General features: G+C 42.3%; 1 protein-coding gene across 1 annotated transcript; it reads right to left on the bottom strand.

Moving 5' to 3' along the window:
* Nucleotides 1-4,126: 4,126 nt before the first annotated feature.
* On the bottom strand, nt 4,127-5,481 carry LOC139248895 (probable G-protein coupled receptor 139). Its single transcript, XM_070872243.1, has 2 exons — nt 5,412-5,481; nt 4,127-5,037 (listed from the first exon to the last, which is right to left on the bottom strand). The coding sequence occupies exons 1-2, from the start codon at nt 5,479-5,481 to the stop codon at nt 4,127-4,129; spliced, it is 981 nt and encodes a 326-aa protein (XP_070728344.1).
* Between the last annotated feature and the right edge of the window lie 10,876 nt (nt 5,482-16,357).

The following is a 16,357-nucleotide window of genomic DNA, read 5'->3' as shown; positions in this document are numbered from 1 at the left end:
CGTCACAACGGAACAGCTCCCTCTTTCACCAGTATTGGTGCCGGTGCCCAAATAAGCAACACGCCGATCTCCCACACATTCTTTAAGCCAAGCATTGAATGTTGTAATCTGCTTATCCCTGTACCAATAGGAGCGTAGCTCAGTAAATATCCAGTTATATTGAATCTAAAGTGCGCCATGATTACGTTATTACCCTAGTTACATGCACCTCAAATTTCCTGATTTGTACTATGCTCTACATTACCACTACGTTTTGCGAGCTATAAACATAAATTACTAATGTTTTCTGCCGTTTAATGTTTTGTAGCTCCGCTGGTTATGTTAATTATTACCTTTGCATTTCTGCTTTTAAATTTGGAGTTTAACTCGCCGAACACTTTCCACATAATCTCATGCCAAGTTCAACCGATGTCGTTGGTTCTGACGTGAACCACTACAATTGGATCATCCCCCTCCCACTCCAAATTTCTGTCCAGCTGCGAGGAGATGTTTTTCAACCTTTCACTCCCCCCAGTGAAAGGCCACCTTTAGCATTGCGCCATAGACAGCCTGCTCATCCAGCATACATGATTTTCCCTCATCCACAAAGGCAGCGAAAACTTCATACTTATTGGATAAGTGCAAAGGCCGAGGCCCATCCAGCATTTGGCCTGGTGTTTCCTTACCTGCCCGAGTTGCAGGCACACGCTTCTATCCCTGGCTACTAACTCCACTGACGCTACTACCTAATCTAATGGGTGACACTGTCTCATGGATCTAACTGCCGAGAAACTCTTTCAAAAGAGATTGGAGATAGACAGAAAAAGGAATGGTTTGCAGGATTGTGGCAGAAAAGCAGCGAAGGTGGATTATTCAATGATACAGGAGAGTCATAACAGGCCGATTGGCCTCCTTATGTGCTTTTGAATTATCTATGATACAATGCTGATCATTTATATCAATGAAATAAAAGTTGAGAAAGTGCATTCACTATATTTGGATAAAGCACCCGCTGTGCGTGTGAGACTCTGGCATTGGTGCTGGTCTGAGAGTTACCCAGTCTCATGTAGAAATTTGAAAAGTAGTTACGAAATAATAAGTGAGTGCGTAATGAAAACGTATTTATCGATTTAAGGGTGCATAGGTGGCACCGTAGATCAATGTCATTATGTAGTGAAGAAATTAAGCTTATAAAAACGCGAGTTAATTATCCCACAAATCTAGCATGAAGATAATAAGGACAGAAAAGTCCTTTGGTAAATTTTAGAAGTCGAACAAAAGTGAATTGTTGAGGAGTTTTTTTTGAACAGAAGCGACCTTGGAGTTTTTAAGTGTGCTTACCCTGTTAAACCACATAAAATGGGAATCTGAAATCCAGGGAAAGTGATATATAAGAATATTAGAACATAAGAAGTATGAAGCAGGAGTAGGCCACTTGGCACCTCGAGTCTGCTTCGCAATTCAATAGGATCTTGGCCCGCTTAAATGCACTTTCCTGTACTATCCCCATATCCCTTGATAACCTTAACATCTATAAAATCTATTGATTTCGGTCTTGAATATACTCAATGGTTGACATCGACAGCACTTTGGGATAGAAAAGTCCAAGGAATCACTACCCTCTGAGTGAAGACATTTCTCCTCATCTCAGTCCCAAATAGTTGCTCTTTATTATGAGACTGTGACACCTGGTTCTGGAACCACGAGCCGCGAGAAAAACGATTGGGGAGTGACATGAGTGAAGATATGCTGACACGGTTGTAAATTGCTCTATTGGAGAGGATTCCTGAGGATCTGACAGAAGCTGCAATAAACCCTTTGCTAAAAATAAGATTAGTCGTGATCCAGTAAATGAGCTCCTGGGAAAATAGCAAATTTAAAGAGGAACATATTGGTTTATGGGACCATGTTTCATCTCTTACTTACCTGCTCATGTTTCTTGACATACCAGTCTGGTCTGTAAGGCAGAGGGCATGTAGTTGGAATGATCCACTAGGATTTTAGCCAAGCAGAGGTGAAGGTTCCATATAAACAAATGGTGAAAATTGTGGGATGGATATGGAAATCTTGCACGGCACAGAAAGATACCTAATAAATTCGAATAGGCTATTGAAAAATGTTCTCTTTCCGAAGATTTGGACTGAGTGTGGATTGGATATCTGGGATCATGCTGGTTATTAGCTTATGTTTTATGTGTTTTAAAAGAAGCTCCACGGTTAGCAGGGAACTTGGAAACAAGAAATGAAATTGATAGCTACGTCGGTAAAAGTATCAACTCATCGACATTTAATTGGGCAGGAGTAGGTCATTTGGCGTTTCCTATGTGTACTGGGTTATTCAATACAACAATCAACAACAATCCCCGTTGTTCTCTCTCTTCACGTACATTTATTTGTCATTATTCGAATAATTATCAAATTTCCCCTTAGTTATTCGCTGAGGTAAATCAATTCCTGATCCAACTAAACTTTGCACAAATAATTTTCTGCTAACCCGTCTGCTCATTCCTTTTGTGACTACATTATGACGATGACTCGTTTTCAATGACTCACCAACGAAAAGGAATAATCTCTCTCTTCACTCTGTAGAAATTGCACGCAATTATCGAAACTTTAAATAATATTCCTATTAGCTTTCGCAGATACAATGAAAATGGTCCAAACATCTATCCGCCATCTTCAATATACTTCAGATCTATGGCACCATCCTGGTGTATCTCCACTGCGTGGTCACTTCGGATTTAATGGATTTCCAGAATAAGCAGACCGAAGCGATACCGGTTAATCTGAATGTGGTCTTACTGGCATTTTACAATATTATTCTCGTTTATTTATTCTTTTCATCTATGCCCATGTCTATACGACGCACACTTATATTGGTTTTATTATGGAATTAACCACCTGTAAACGTACTTTCCAGGAATTCTATATTTGGGTACCTCGACCTCACATCCATTCACACCATTCGGCTCATTTCCATTAAGAATATCCTCCCATTCCTTGGGGTTACTCGCATCTTACTGCGACATCACCGCTGAACAATGTGTAACTAATTCAGGGTTGCTGGTATTTTCACTTATTAATTGGAACAATAATAAGACAGTAATGACCAAGTATAATTTCTGACCGTCTGAAAATGTTCCATCAAACAAAGAATACATAATATCAGTTTGATATCTGCTGGATTTCTGGTAGTATTCTTTGCAGAAAAATTGCAACAATTGGAAGTGGTAATAAATCGATGAAAGAACATACATTTTTTATTCCTTTACTGTTTATTTTAGAAGACTGTTTGAGTCAGAACATAAGTGATATTACTCCTGATATATTTATCGAACCAAGAAAAAAAGCAGAGCTCATCATTTTACTGAGAGAGAGATACATCCGTCAGTATACAATCCAGACTGTAAAGACATATCTGGGACGGAAAGGTGAAAGGTCGTAACGATGAGCCATATTCCGACTGTTCCCTTCATTCTAACACTGAACACATGACAAGGGCCGCGCTCTTTGTTTTTCAACCACGATGTTGTCCGATAGAGAGAGAAAGCTGTGCGTAGAATATTCACACCAAGCTGCCAAGAATGTTAAAAAGTCTGCGGTCACAAGTTATTTGATTTTTCGGCACAAAATTAATTTTTAATGATAAAATTCGACTGGCGCGCCCGATCCCCTTATCTGTAATGTAAGGTGTATTGCTCTGTTGCCCATACGTCCAATACCAATGCTGAAGCCCAACATTGTTACATTTCATCACTGCACGTGAAGTGTGCTGAATTTTCCGGGATAAATTAGGTGTACTCAGCACAAGAAGTATGAAAAAAAAAAGTTTTTCAGACATTCGGACTAGAAATATGATGTTGGCAGTGGCATAAATCGTGCAGTATTACAACAGACGCTGGTTATAGGAAACGGTTGAACAAGGAAACTGAATATCAGGCACTGCGTGTAATGGACGTCCAATCACATACCGCCCAATTGACCCTCGTGCCTGAGAAAAATTTCCAAGTCTTTACTTTGCTACGAAATGGAAGAAATCACTAGAACTCAGAACTTTTCACATTACCGGAACAAAGGACGTTCTACAAAGCACCGAAGTTAAAATTGAGCCCTGGTTCAGAAAAAGCTTTCTTCCGACTAGATATTTCTTATCTGTATTTTCTGACTAATCTCAGGATCAGTGTCCAGGGAGATTTCACAACATTCTTTAGATCTGCTCTGAATTTCTTCTGAGTAGCTGCATAAATGCATGGGTTTTGAATGGAACTCAAAAACTTCAGCAAAGCTCCGGTTTCCATGGCGATGTATCCAGGGGATGTGCGGCCACCTCGGTAATAATTGGTGTTTGTCAGTCTGGTCGTTACAAAACTCATGGCAGCTGTCAACCACAGCAGTATAAAAGTGCCCGATATAGTGAACAGCAATATGATGGATTTCCTTCGGTTATCCAACTCTGTTTCACTGTGATTCTCACTCCTCTGACTCCGCAGAGCCCTGCGGGCTCGATTGGCCACCAAAATTCGGCGGACGGTAAATGAATTGAATAGGACAATTAAAGTAAAAGGAAGCCAAACGACGCAGGCGCTGTGAAACCAGACGTATGCTACACCAAGCGGTGATTGGAAAAAAGCTGCACTTGACTGGCAGCCCCACTGCACCATGTTGATTATTTGCTGAGATTTATAAGCAAACAGAAATGGAATATTCTTGAAACAACTCAAAATAGAAAATGTTGTTAAAACCGCGGCTGCAGATCGCACTGTCCAATGCCTTGTTTTAAATTTCTGGTAGCAGAGAGCTACAAATCGATCAAATGTGAAGGAGACGGTGAACCAAACAGATAAATCAAAGGTGACAGTACTCATATATGTAATCAGCCTACACATGGGAGTGTGGGACAGGAACGAAAATGGAAAGCGATAACTGAAAATACGATACAACAATACATTGATGATCATGACCAGTAGATCTGCTGCTGCCATCGCCACCATGTAGACCGATATACACTTGGAAAGGCCGCAGTGTCCTCGGGAGAGAATCACAATTGTCACCAAGTTCGCTGTAAGAAATTGAGACGAGGGCAATGAAGTTCCAGTATCTGATTGAATTAAACATGGAGATACATTTTGTGAGAATTTTACTTCATTCAAATTGATTATCTACATGGAGCAGTGTGAGGACAGGGTTAGTATTGGAGCCGTGGCCTGGGAAACCTACCCACACATTTTAGTGAGCTTCTGGGGTGGCAATACAATCTGTATTTCAGCTAAAAACCCACGCTGGAATACAAAGTCCAATGTAATATCGGGTTTCTTCCGATAACTATCCACTGCGTGATGCTGTCATCTTTTAAACACATTAATTATCCAACAGACTGTAAGAGCGAGGAGACAGTTAACACCCCTTCACAACAAACAGGTTACAGTGACTTACCGGGGATACCGACGGCTGCGAGAATCGGGTAGTAAATCTCTTTAATCACAAGAATAATTGGTCGCCCCATATTATGTGAGAATTGACGATTTCTGCAGCAATGGAAAGCCTTCGCTTGACACACAGCTGAAGTAATGGAAGGGAACCTGCATTTATCCACACAACAGTCCACCAGGGAGCCAATCAAGTTAAATGATAATTAGCATTAGTTGCAGTCATTTAGCACATAGACTCAGGTAATTAGTTTATTTCTCTGATATGTCACTTCAAATTTTTTTTTTCTTATTGTGACAGGACAGTTTAAAAAAAACACAATTATAATCATGTTTACAACTGGAAAATGCAACTGGAAAATGAACGATTGCTGATCATATTTCTGCAATTTCTGAAGAGAGCCCTCCTTGCACGAAAAGTTTGGGCGCTGCTTAGCCTCACACCCAGGGCAAAAACTCCTTCATATCAAACGGTGAAATAAATCATATAATAATTGCGATGAGCTCTGTCCTGCAGCATTGAGTTCCCTGTAACCCTCCGGTACTAATGGCAACTAAACTTACAGTGGAGATGACTATATTTCTCCGCGACCTGTGAAAGCTACTCTTAGACTAGAGTTCACCATAGCTCTCCGGTACCACTGGTACACTACATGTGTACGAAAGGGGAACCTGTTGCTATATTACGAGTAATTCATACACTCACAATAGATGTGCCCTTATCCCTCCGGCACTAATGGTACTTATACTTACAATAGAGGTGCCTGTATTCCACCGGTTCTCATGATACTTACACTATCATTAGAAGTGTCCATCTCCCTCCAGCGCTAGGGATACCTACTCGTAGACTACAGGTTACCGTATCCCTCCAGTGCTTGGGGTACATACAGTTGTACTGGAGGTGACTGTATCGCTGCACTACGAGTGATACCTACACTTGCAATACAGGTTACCATAACCCTCCAGAGCAAAGTGTGCGTACACTTACACTAGATGTAACCATGTATCTCTGCTACTGGTGTTACCTAAACTTACAACAGTGCTACTCTTGTACTAGTGTTAACTACGCTTACACCAGTAGAGGCCGAATCCTTCCGGTACAAGGTGTATCTTTATCTCTAATACAGGTGATCGTATCCCTCTAGTACTGGTGGTATCGATATTTATATTAGAGGTGACTATATCCCAGGAATAATAGTGGTACCCTACAAACATATTAGATGTGATCATAACCTTCTGGTACTAGTGATTGCTACAGTTACACTAGAGGAGACATTATCCCTCAGGTTCCAATGGCACCCTACTCGTACGCTAGAGGTGACTGTGTTCCTCGATTGCTAGGCGTAACTACAATTACACTAGAGGTGCACTTATCCCTCCAGTGCGAGAGGTAACTATACTTACACCAAAGAAGATCATATAGCTCCACTTTTGGAGCCTACACTTAACCTGATGGTGACCGTATTTCGAAAGAGCAAGAGGTACCTACACTTACAGGATAGGTGCCTTTACCCCTCGAAAAATTGTGGTACTTAAACTTACACTAGTGGAGACCGTGTCTGCTTGTCAATGTGATACCTACTTACACGAGAGGTGACATAATCCGCAGGATGTAGTGTACCCTGTACTTACACCAGAGGTGGACATCTCCTTCCAGTTCCTGTTCTACCGATCCTTACACTGGGGCTCACAGTATACCTCTGGTTCTAGTGGTAACCTACACTTACCTTTGAAGTGATTTTTATCCTCAGCTATTTAAAATATACATTAATATTTTAGACAAAGGAATTAAATGTAATATCTCCACGTTTGCAGACGCCACTGAGCTGGAATGCAGTGTGAGCTGTGAGGAGGATGATATGAGGCTGCAGGGTGAATTAGGCAGGTTCGGTGAGTTGGAAAATGCATGGCTGATGCAGTATAATATAGATAAATGTGAGGTTATCCACTTTACTGGCAAAAACAGGAAGGGAGAATATTATGTAAATGTTGAAAGATTAGGAAAAGGGAACATGTAATGAGACCTGGATGTCATGGCATATCAGTCTTTGAAAGTTGGAATGTAGGGTACAGCAGGCAGTGAAGAAGGCAAATAGTATGTTTGCGTTCATTGCGAGATGATTTGAGCAAAGAGCAGAGAGGTCTTACTGCAATTTTACAGAGCCTTGGTGAGGCCACACCTTTAAAATTGTGCACAGTTTTGTTCTCCTAATATGAGTAAAGACATTCTTGCTATTGAGCGACTGCAGCGAAGGTACACTATACTGATTACTGGGATGGCAAAACTGACATATGAAGAAAGACTGGATCAACTCGGCTAACATTCAGTGGAATTTTGAAGAATGAGAGGGGATCTGATAGAACATATAAAAATCTGACGGCATTGGACAGGTTAGATGCAGGATGAATGTTTTCGATGTTGGAACGTCCAGAACCAGTTGTCGCAGACTAAGGATAATTGATAAGCCATTTATAATTGCGATGAGGAGAAACTTCTTCACTTACAGAAATTTGAAAATGTAGAATTATGTACGACAGAAAGTTGTTGGCCGAGTCGGGAGCAGCGTCGAGGAGGTGCGTCGCTGAGGCGTGAGACCGGGGTCGGCGAGAGGCCGATAAAAAAGCTGCGAGGTTGGGCGGTGCGTCGTTGAGTCGGGAGCAGTGTCGCTGAGGCGTGATTGTGCAGGGACAGGGTGAAGGCAAAAAAGATGTAGAAAGAAACAGAAAGGTGACGTCAAAGATAAGGGGGTAAGTGATTGGCTGGTGTTTGGTGAGTAGCTTTTCTTTTTTCTTTGTTCTCTTCTATAACAGTGAGTAAACTTTAGCATTGTTGTTGCAAATTTAAGTTAATCTAAGGGTTAAGTCATGGCAGCAGAGCTCGGGCACGTGATATGCTCCTCCTGTACCGTGTGCGAACTCGGGGACACTAATGACTACATGTGCGGGAAGTGTATCCGTCTCCAGCCCCTGATAGACCGCGAAGCAGAATTGGAGCAGAGGGTGGATTTACTCTGGAGCATCCACGATGCTGAGAATGACGTGAGTAGCACGGGTAGCGAGTTGGTCTGAGCGCAGGTGAAGGTTCCACAGCCAGCTAGGGAATGGAAGACCAGCAGCAAGAGCAGTGCAAGGAAGGTAGTGTAGAGGTCCCCTGCAGCCATCCCCCTGCAAAACAGATACACCGTTTTGAGTACTGTTGAGAGGGATGACTCACCAGGGGAGGGCAGCAGCAGCCAAGTTCATGGCGCCGTGGCTGGCTCTGCTGAAAAGGAGGGCAGGAAAAAGAGTGGGATAGCGATAGTGATCGGGGATTCGATTGTAAGAGGAATAGATAGGCGTTTCTGCGTCCGCAACCGAGACTCCTGGATGGTATGTTGCCTCCCTTATGCAAGGGTCAAGGATGTCTCGGAGCGGGTACAGGGATGTCTGAAAAGGGACGATGAACAGCCAGTTGTCGTGGTGCACATTGGTACCAAAGATATCGGTAAAAAAAGGATGAGGCCCTACAGGACGAATTTGCGGAGCTAAGAGCTAAGTTAAAACGTAGGACCTCTAAAGTAGTAATCTCGGGATTGCTACCAGTGCCACGTGCTTGTCAGAGTAGGAATCGCAGAATAGCTCAGATCAATACGTGGCTTGAGCAGTGGTGCAGCAGGGAGATGTTCAAATTCATGGGGCATTGGAACCAGTTCTGTGGGAGGTGGGAGCAGGTCAAACCGGACAGTCTGCACCGAGGCTGGACCGGAACCAATGTCCAAGTGGGAGTGTTTGCTAGTGCTGTTGTGGAGGAGTTAAACTAATATGGCAGGGGGATGGGAACCAAAAAGGAGAGAAAAGCAAAAGACAGAAAGGAAATGAATAAAATTGGAGGGCAGAGAAACCCAAGGCAAAAAACAAAAAGGGCCACTGTACAGCAACATTTTAAAAGGACAAAGGGTGTTAAAAAAACAACTTGAAGGCTTTGTGGCATAATGCAAGGAGTATCCGTAATAAGATGGATGAATTAACTGTGCAAATAGAAGTGAACAGATGTGATGTGATTGGGATTACAGAGACGTGGCTCCAGGGTGACCAAGGCTGGGAACTCAACATCCATGGTTATTCAACAGTCAGGAAGGAGAAAATAAAAGGAAAAGGAGGTGGGGTAGCATTGCTGGTTAAAGAGGAGATTAATGCAATAGTTAGAAAGGACATTATCTTGGATGACGTGGAATCTATATGGGTAGAGCTGCAGAACACCAAAGGGCAAAAAACGTTAGTGTACAGACATCCAAACAGTAGTAGTGATGTTGGGGAGGGCATCTGACCGGAAATTAGGGGTGTATGCAATAAAGGTGCAGCAGTTTTAATGGGTGACTTTAATATGCATATAGATTGGGCTAACCAAACTGGAAGCAATACGGTGGAGGAAGATTTCCTGGAGTGCATAAGGGATGGTTTTCTAGACCAATATGTCGAGGAACCAACTAGGTGGGAGGCCATCTTCGACTGGGTGTTGTGTAATGAGAGAGGATAAATTAGCAATCTCGTTGTGCGAGGCCCCGTGCGGAAGAGTGACCATAATATGGTGGAATTGTACATTAGGATGGAGAGTGAAACAGTTAATTAAGAGACCATGTTCTAGAACTTAAAGAAGGGTAACTTTGAAGGTATGAGGCATAAATTGGTTAGGATAGATTGGCGACTGATATTTAAGGGGTTGACTGTGGATGGGCAATGGCAGACATTTAGAGAATGCATGGATGAACTACAAAAATTGAACATTCCTGTCTGGCGTAAAAATAAAAAAGGGAAGCTGGATCAACCGTGTCTATCAAGAGAAATCAGGGATAGTATTCAAGCCAAGGATGTGGCATACAAATTGGCCAGAAATAGCAGTGAAGCTGGGGACTGGAAGAAATTTAGATCTCAGCAGAGGAGGACAAAGCGTTTGATTAGGGCAGTAAAAATGGAGTACGAGAAGAAGCTTGCAGGGGACATTAAGACGGACAGCAAAAGTTTCTATAGATATGTAGAGAGAAAAAGGTTCGTAAAGACAAACGTAGGTCCCCTGCAGTCAGAATCACGGGAAGTCATAACGGGGAACAAAGAAATGGCAGACCAATTGAACAAGTTCTCTGGTTCGGTATTCACGAAGGAGGACACAAACAACCTTCCGGATATAAAAGTGGTCAGATGGTCTCGTAAGAAGGAGAAACTGAGGGAAATCCTTATCAATCGGGAAATTGTGTTGAGCAAATTGATGGGATTGAATGCCGACAAATCCCCACGGCCTGATGGACTGCATCCCAGAGTACTTAAGGAGGTAGCCTTGGAAATAGCGGAGGCATTAACAGTCATTATCCAAAATTCCATAGATTCTGGATCTGTTCCTATCGAGTGGAGGGTAGCCAATGAATCCCCACTTTTTAAAAAAGGAGGGAGAGAGAAAACAGGGAATTATAGACCGGTCAGCCTGACCTCAGTAGTGGGTAAAATTATAGAATCAATTATTAAGGATGTCATAACAGCGCATTTGGAAGGAGGTGACATGATAGGTCCAAGTCAGCATGGATTTGTGAAAGGGAAATCATGCTTGACAAAGCTTCTAGAATTTTTTGAGGATATTTCCAGTAGAGTGGACGAAGGAGAACCAGTTGATGTGGTGTTTTTGGTCTTTCAGAAGGCTTTCGACAAGATTCCACACAAGAGATTAATGTGCAAAGTTAATGCACATGGGTTTGGGGGTAGTGTGCTGAAATGGATTGAGAACTGGTTGTCAGACAGAAAGCAAAGACTAGGAGTGAATGGGTACTTTTCAGAACGGCAGGCAGTGTCTAGTGGGGTACCGCAAGGTACTGTGCTGGGGCCCCAGCTGTTTAGATTGTAAATTAATGATTTAGAAGAGGGGATTAAATGTAGTATCTCCAAATTTGCGGATAACACTAATTTGTGTGGAAGCGAGGAGGATGCTATGAGGTTGCAGATTGACTTGGATAGGTTAGGTGAGTGGGCAAATTCATGGCAGATGAAGTATAATGTGGAAAAATGTGAGGTTATCCACTTTGGTTGTAAAAAGAGAGAGACAGACTATTATCTGAATGGTCACAGATTAGGAAAAGGGGAGGTGCAACGAAACCTGGGTGTCATGGTACATCAGTCATTGAAGGTTGGCATGCAGGTGCAGCAGGCGGTTAAGAAAGCAAATGGCATGTCGGCCTTCATAGCGAGGGGATATGAGTACAGGGGCAGGGAGTTGTTCCTACAGATGTATAGGGTCTTGGTGAGGCCATACCTGGAGTAATGTGTACAGTTTCGGTCTCCTAGCTTGAGGAAGGACACTCTTGCTATTGAGGGAGTTCAGCGAAGGTTCACCAGACTGCTTCCCGGGATGGCGGGACTGATCAATCAAGAAAGACTGGATCAACTGGGCTTGTATTCACTGGAATTCAGAAGAATGATAAGAGATCTCATAGAAACGTTTAAAATCCTCATGGGTTTAGACAGGTTAGATGCAATAAGAATGTTCCCAATGTTGGGGAAGTACAGAACCAGAGGTCACAGTCGAAGGATAAGAGATAAGCGATTTAGGACCGAGATGAGGAGACACTTCTTCACCCAGAGAGTGGTGAACCTGTGGAATTCTCTACCACAGAAAGTTGTTGAGGCCAATTGACTAAATGTATTCAAAAGAAGTTGGATGAAAGCCTTACTACTAGGGGATCAAGGGGTATGGTGAGAAAGCAGGAATGGGTTATTGAAGTTGCATGTTCAGCCATGAACTCATTGAATGGTGGTGCAGGCGAGAAGGGCCGAATGCCCTACTCCTGCACCTATTTTTTATGTTTCTATGTTTCGTTAGGTATATTGAAAAGGGATTTAGATGTGGCCTTTACGGTTGAAGGGATCAAATGTATGGAAAGAAATCAGGAATGGGTTAATGAACTTTCATGATCAGCCATGATCATATTGAATGGTGATGCTGGCTCGAAGGTTCGAATGGCCTACTGATGTAACTATTTTCCATGTTTCCAAATTCCTATGTTTCTATTTACCCTGCCCTTTCACTGGAGGTGTGTGCATCACTCCAGTGCAAGTGGTACCTAGGCTTCCACCAGAGCAGAACATATTCCTCTTTAAATAGCTGCACACTTCATTACACTAGAGATAATTGTGCTACTCCGGTACTGGTATTACTCCTGCATTTACACTCGAGAAGGCAGTGCATATTCAGTACTAGAGGACCATCTATCGTTAACAAAGTGGTAACCCAGTACTCCACAATTATTGGTACCATACGCTTGCACTGGAAGTGCCCTTGCTCTTCTATTACTAATAGTACAGTGCAATTACACTCCAGTGACCGTAAATGTAGTGTTATCTGCAGTTAAACTAGAGGAGAACATGATCCTCCATTACTCCTGGTGTCTGAAGTCACACCAGTCGTTTTCTCTTCGTTTGGATTTCCGTGGCTGAACTTATTCCTGTTGGAGCTGCTTGAATTGAAGTTTGCCCAACTACTGCACTGTTGGCATTGAATCTAACTTTGTAACACTCGCCGTAAACCTATTGATGAGGCAACGGTCGCTGGATGAAGGCAGAGAGCAGAGAATAGGCGTACTGGTAGCTATTCATTGCGGCCGAAGGTTCGTAATGCTTTTCACCAAGAATCATTGCTAGGACCACTCTTGCCCACAATTCATAATAACGATTTTGAGTTTGGATTTATAAACATTCATTAACATTTTGAGGAACATACCCCTTTGCGGCAGGGGGTTGGCTTCACTACTGAGGAAGACTGCAACAAAATACTGGAGCGCCTGAATAAATTTGCAGAAAGCATCTAATTGCAGAATGAATTTCAAAATAGATTATTGTGATGTATTACAGAGTGATAGGAAGAATATCAAACTCACTTATTGCTTGGAGTGTTCTCGCCTGGTGCGCTAGAGATGCAAAGGTATCTCAGTGTACAAATATACAGATCGCCGAAAGTAGTGACACAGGGCACAATGCCATAAAAAGGCAAATCAAGACCTAGGGTTTATTACTAGAGGTATAGAATTGAAAAGTAGTGAATTTAAGCTAAATTTATATCGCCCAATGGTCAGTCCAAACTTAGAGTAATGCGAACAATTCTGATCGCCATACTATTAAAATGATATAAAGGTACGGTCGAAGCTGCAGAGAAGAATGACAAGAATGATACACGAAATGCGAGGGTTTATTGGAAAGGGTGAACAAGTTGGCTTTTCTTTCTCCAGAAAAGAGAAGGCTGAGAGTACAACTAATGGAGGTAATTAAATTATGAAAGGTTTTCTTAATGTAGATACAGAGACACCTCGCGTCTCATCTCCTAGAGCATGCAGAAATCAAGCGCAGGCAATGGAAAGAGCATGCGGCAAACCAGTCCCACCCAGCCCTTCCCTCAACCACTATCTGTCCCACCTGTGACATAGTCTGTGGCTCTCGTGTTGGACTGTTCTGCCACCAGAGAACGCACTTAAGGACTGGAAACAAGTCTTTCTCGATTCTGAGGGAATGCTTATCATGATGATGATGATGATGATGATGATGATGATGATGATGATGATGATGATGATGATGATGGTGATGATGATGATGATGATGATGATGACAGAGGGAATGTTTCCACTTGTTTGGACGAGCACAGCTAGATGCTATCCATATAATGGTAACGACCATAAAATTTAACGTGGAATTCAGAAGAAACTTCATTAATCAGAGTCTGATGAGAATGCGGAGCTCGATTCAAGGTGGAATGCAGCTCGAGTGCAGCCTAACGAATGGCATGGACTGGTTGGGGCGAATGACCTGTTTCTCTGTCGTATATATATTAATATGTAAACCACTGTAAAGTACTAACACATGTTGTTGTATTATTGACATACCTACTGCTAGATGCCCAGTGTTGACTGCATTCTTTTTAGCACTGTTGATAAACCTTCTGCTCGGTGAGCACGGTTGACTAATTTTCTAGCACTGGAGGCCGGAAGTACGTATAACACATTCTGAATTCCATATTTGATGTCTTCCTTGTTACCTTACATGGGCAGCGAGTTGCACAATGACCCCAGTCTTTGGGTAAATACGTTTTTTCTGAATCCTCTGTTTGATTTCATGATGACTATCTTATATTGATGGTCTCTAGTTATGCTCTGCCACACGAGTGGAAATATTCTCTCTGTATCTGCTCTATGAAAACCTTTTATCCTTAAAATAGCACCGATGTTACAGCTACTGCCATGATACCGCACTGTTGGCCCTACCTTTTTCGTGCTGGTAATATGCAGGACCAGCACGTAACCAGGAAGGCAAATGGAATGTTGACATTGATAACAAGGGGGATGGAGTATAAAATCAGCGAAATCCTGCTACAACTGTACAGGGTATTAGTGGGACCAAATCTCTCCTTCTTTCAGACGAATATACATGCATTGGAGGCCGTTTAGAGAAGGTTAACTAGGTTAATTCCTTACATGAAGGGGTTCACTTATGAAATAGGTTCAGCAGCTCTGGTCTATACTCCTTGGAGTTCAGAAGATTAATAGGTGATGTTATTGAAACACATAAGATGGTGACTGGGCTTTTTTTTACATTTTGAACTTCTGAGGTGGCTTGATAATTTACATGCAGAGAGGATGTTTCCACTCGTAGAGCAATCTGGAACTGGAGGCATAGTTTATGAATAAGGTCTCGCACATTTTGTTCTGAGATGAGCTGGAGCTTCTTCCTTCAGAGGATCGTAAAGCTGTCGAACTCTATGCATCAGAGAGCTGGGAAGCTGGGCAATTGAACATATTTAAGATGGTAACAGACAGATTTTTGAACGTTAATGGAGTGAATGGTGATAGGAAACATGCAGTGATGTGGAGTGAGGCCAAGATCATATCAGCCATAACATTATTAAATAGCGGAGCAGGCTCGAGCGGCCAAATGGCCAACCCCTGCTCCTATTTCGTATGTTGTTGCTATATTATGACATGCCTCTTCAGCGAAACCAGTGCTGGCCCGAATCTTGCATCTACGGTGAAAAATCTAACTAAAAATGCTAACGATCCTCTTTGCATACTGCTGCCGATCCATGAACGGGTCGAATTGTAATTTTCACAGTGGTTACTGATATACTGTATTATGAACAATACAGTAATTAATTTTCCAAAAATTATTTGTTCTCTGCAACCCACATCACATCATACTGAGATTTTAATGGAAGCATGTTTTCCCAGAATCATTGGAAATCACAATCGTGCAGTTTCGGTGTCAGTCTGCGGAAGCACCGCACCAGTAATAGGGCATTATCAAGTTAATAAAATCCCCATATATCTCCTACTACATCCTCTCCTATTTTCTCTCTTCTGGTCTCCTGAGTGTAGTGATTGCAACACATCTCCCATTCCTCGGTCCGAGTATTCCTACCCTATTTAGCTGAACTCTGCTATTTGCTTGGACTGTCAGTGGCACTGATTTATTCATTCTTGGAAGGTGGTCTCTTTAGAATTCTGTTCACCATCATTGCTCAATCCTTGTTTGTAATGTTATATATGCGGTTCAGCTAGCTGGTTGATCGGCCATTAGCAGATGCTTGTCGCAAAGATTATGCCATATATGTCCAAAATTCCCCGTTCCAAACATATGCACTTGAATTGCAACAGGCAACGGATTATCATTTTGAACAAGAACCTTGTTTAATCGATTTAATCAGGCACAATGAGGATGTTAACATTTTCAATGTTGTCCTTGTTAAGCCAATCAGGAGTCCAGATTTGAATATGTGCGCTCTTTATAATCCATCAATTACAAGGTAATATAATTTTAAATATTGTGTAGTCAGCGACCAATGAGTTACACATTGTACCTGCAATGGTATATAGTGCTGCATATGCTGTCTGCATCTCCTGCGAAGTTAGCAACGCCAGGATAAAGTGCCGAAAGATAAATCTGATGGAGATG

Source organism: Pristiophorus japonicus, unplaced genomic scaffold (assembly GCF_044704955.1).
Source record: "Pristiophorus japonicus isolate sPriJap1 unplaced genomic scaffold, sPriJap1.hap1 HAP1_SCAFFOLD_30, whole genome shotgun sequence".
Lineage (NCBI taxonomy): Eukaryota > Metazoa > Chordata > Chondrichthyes > Pristiophoridae > Pristiophorus > Pristiophorus japonicus.
The sequence above is the reverse complement of the archived record's forward strand: the minus strand, read 5'-3'. Positions and strand labels throughout refer to the sequence as shown.

Excerpts from the sequence above, each read along its gene's own strand:
- LOC139248895 (XM_070872243.1), bottom strand. The coding sequence starts at position 5,481 with ATGGGGCGACCAATTATTCTTGTGATTAAAGAGATTTACTACCCGATT. Across the intron at positions 5,038-5,411 it reads CGCAGCCGTCGGTATCCCCG|CGAACTTGGTGACAATTGTG; the intron begins GTAAGTCACTGT and ends AATTTCTTACAG.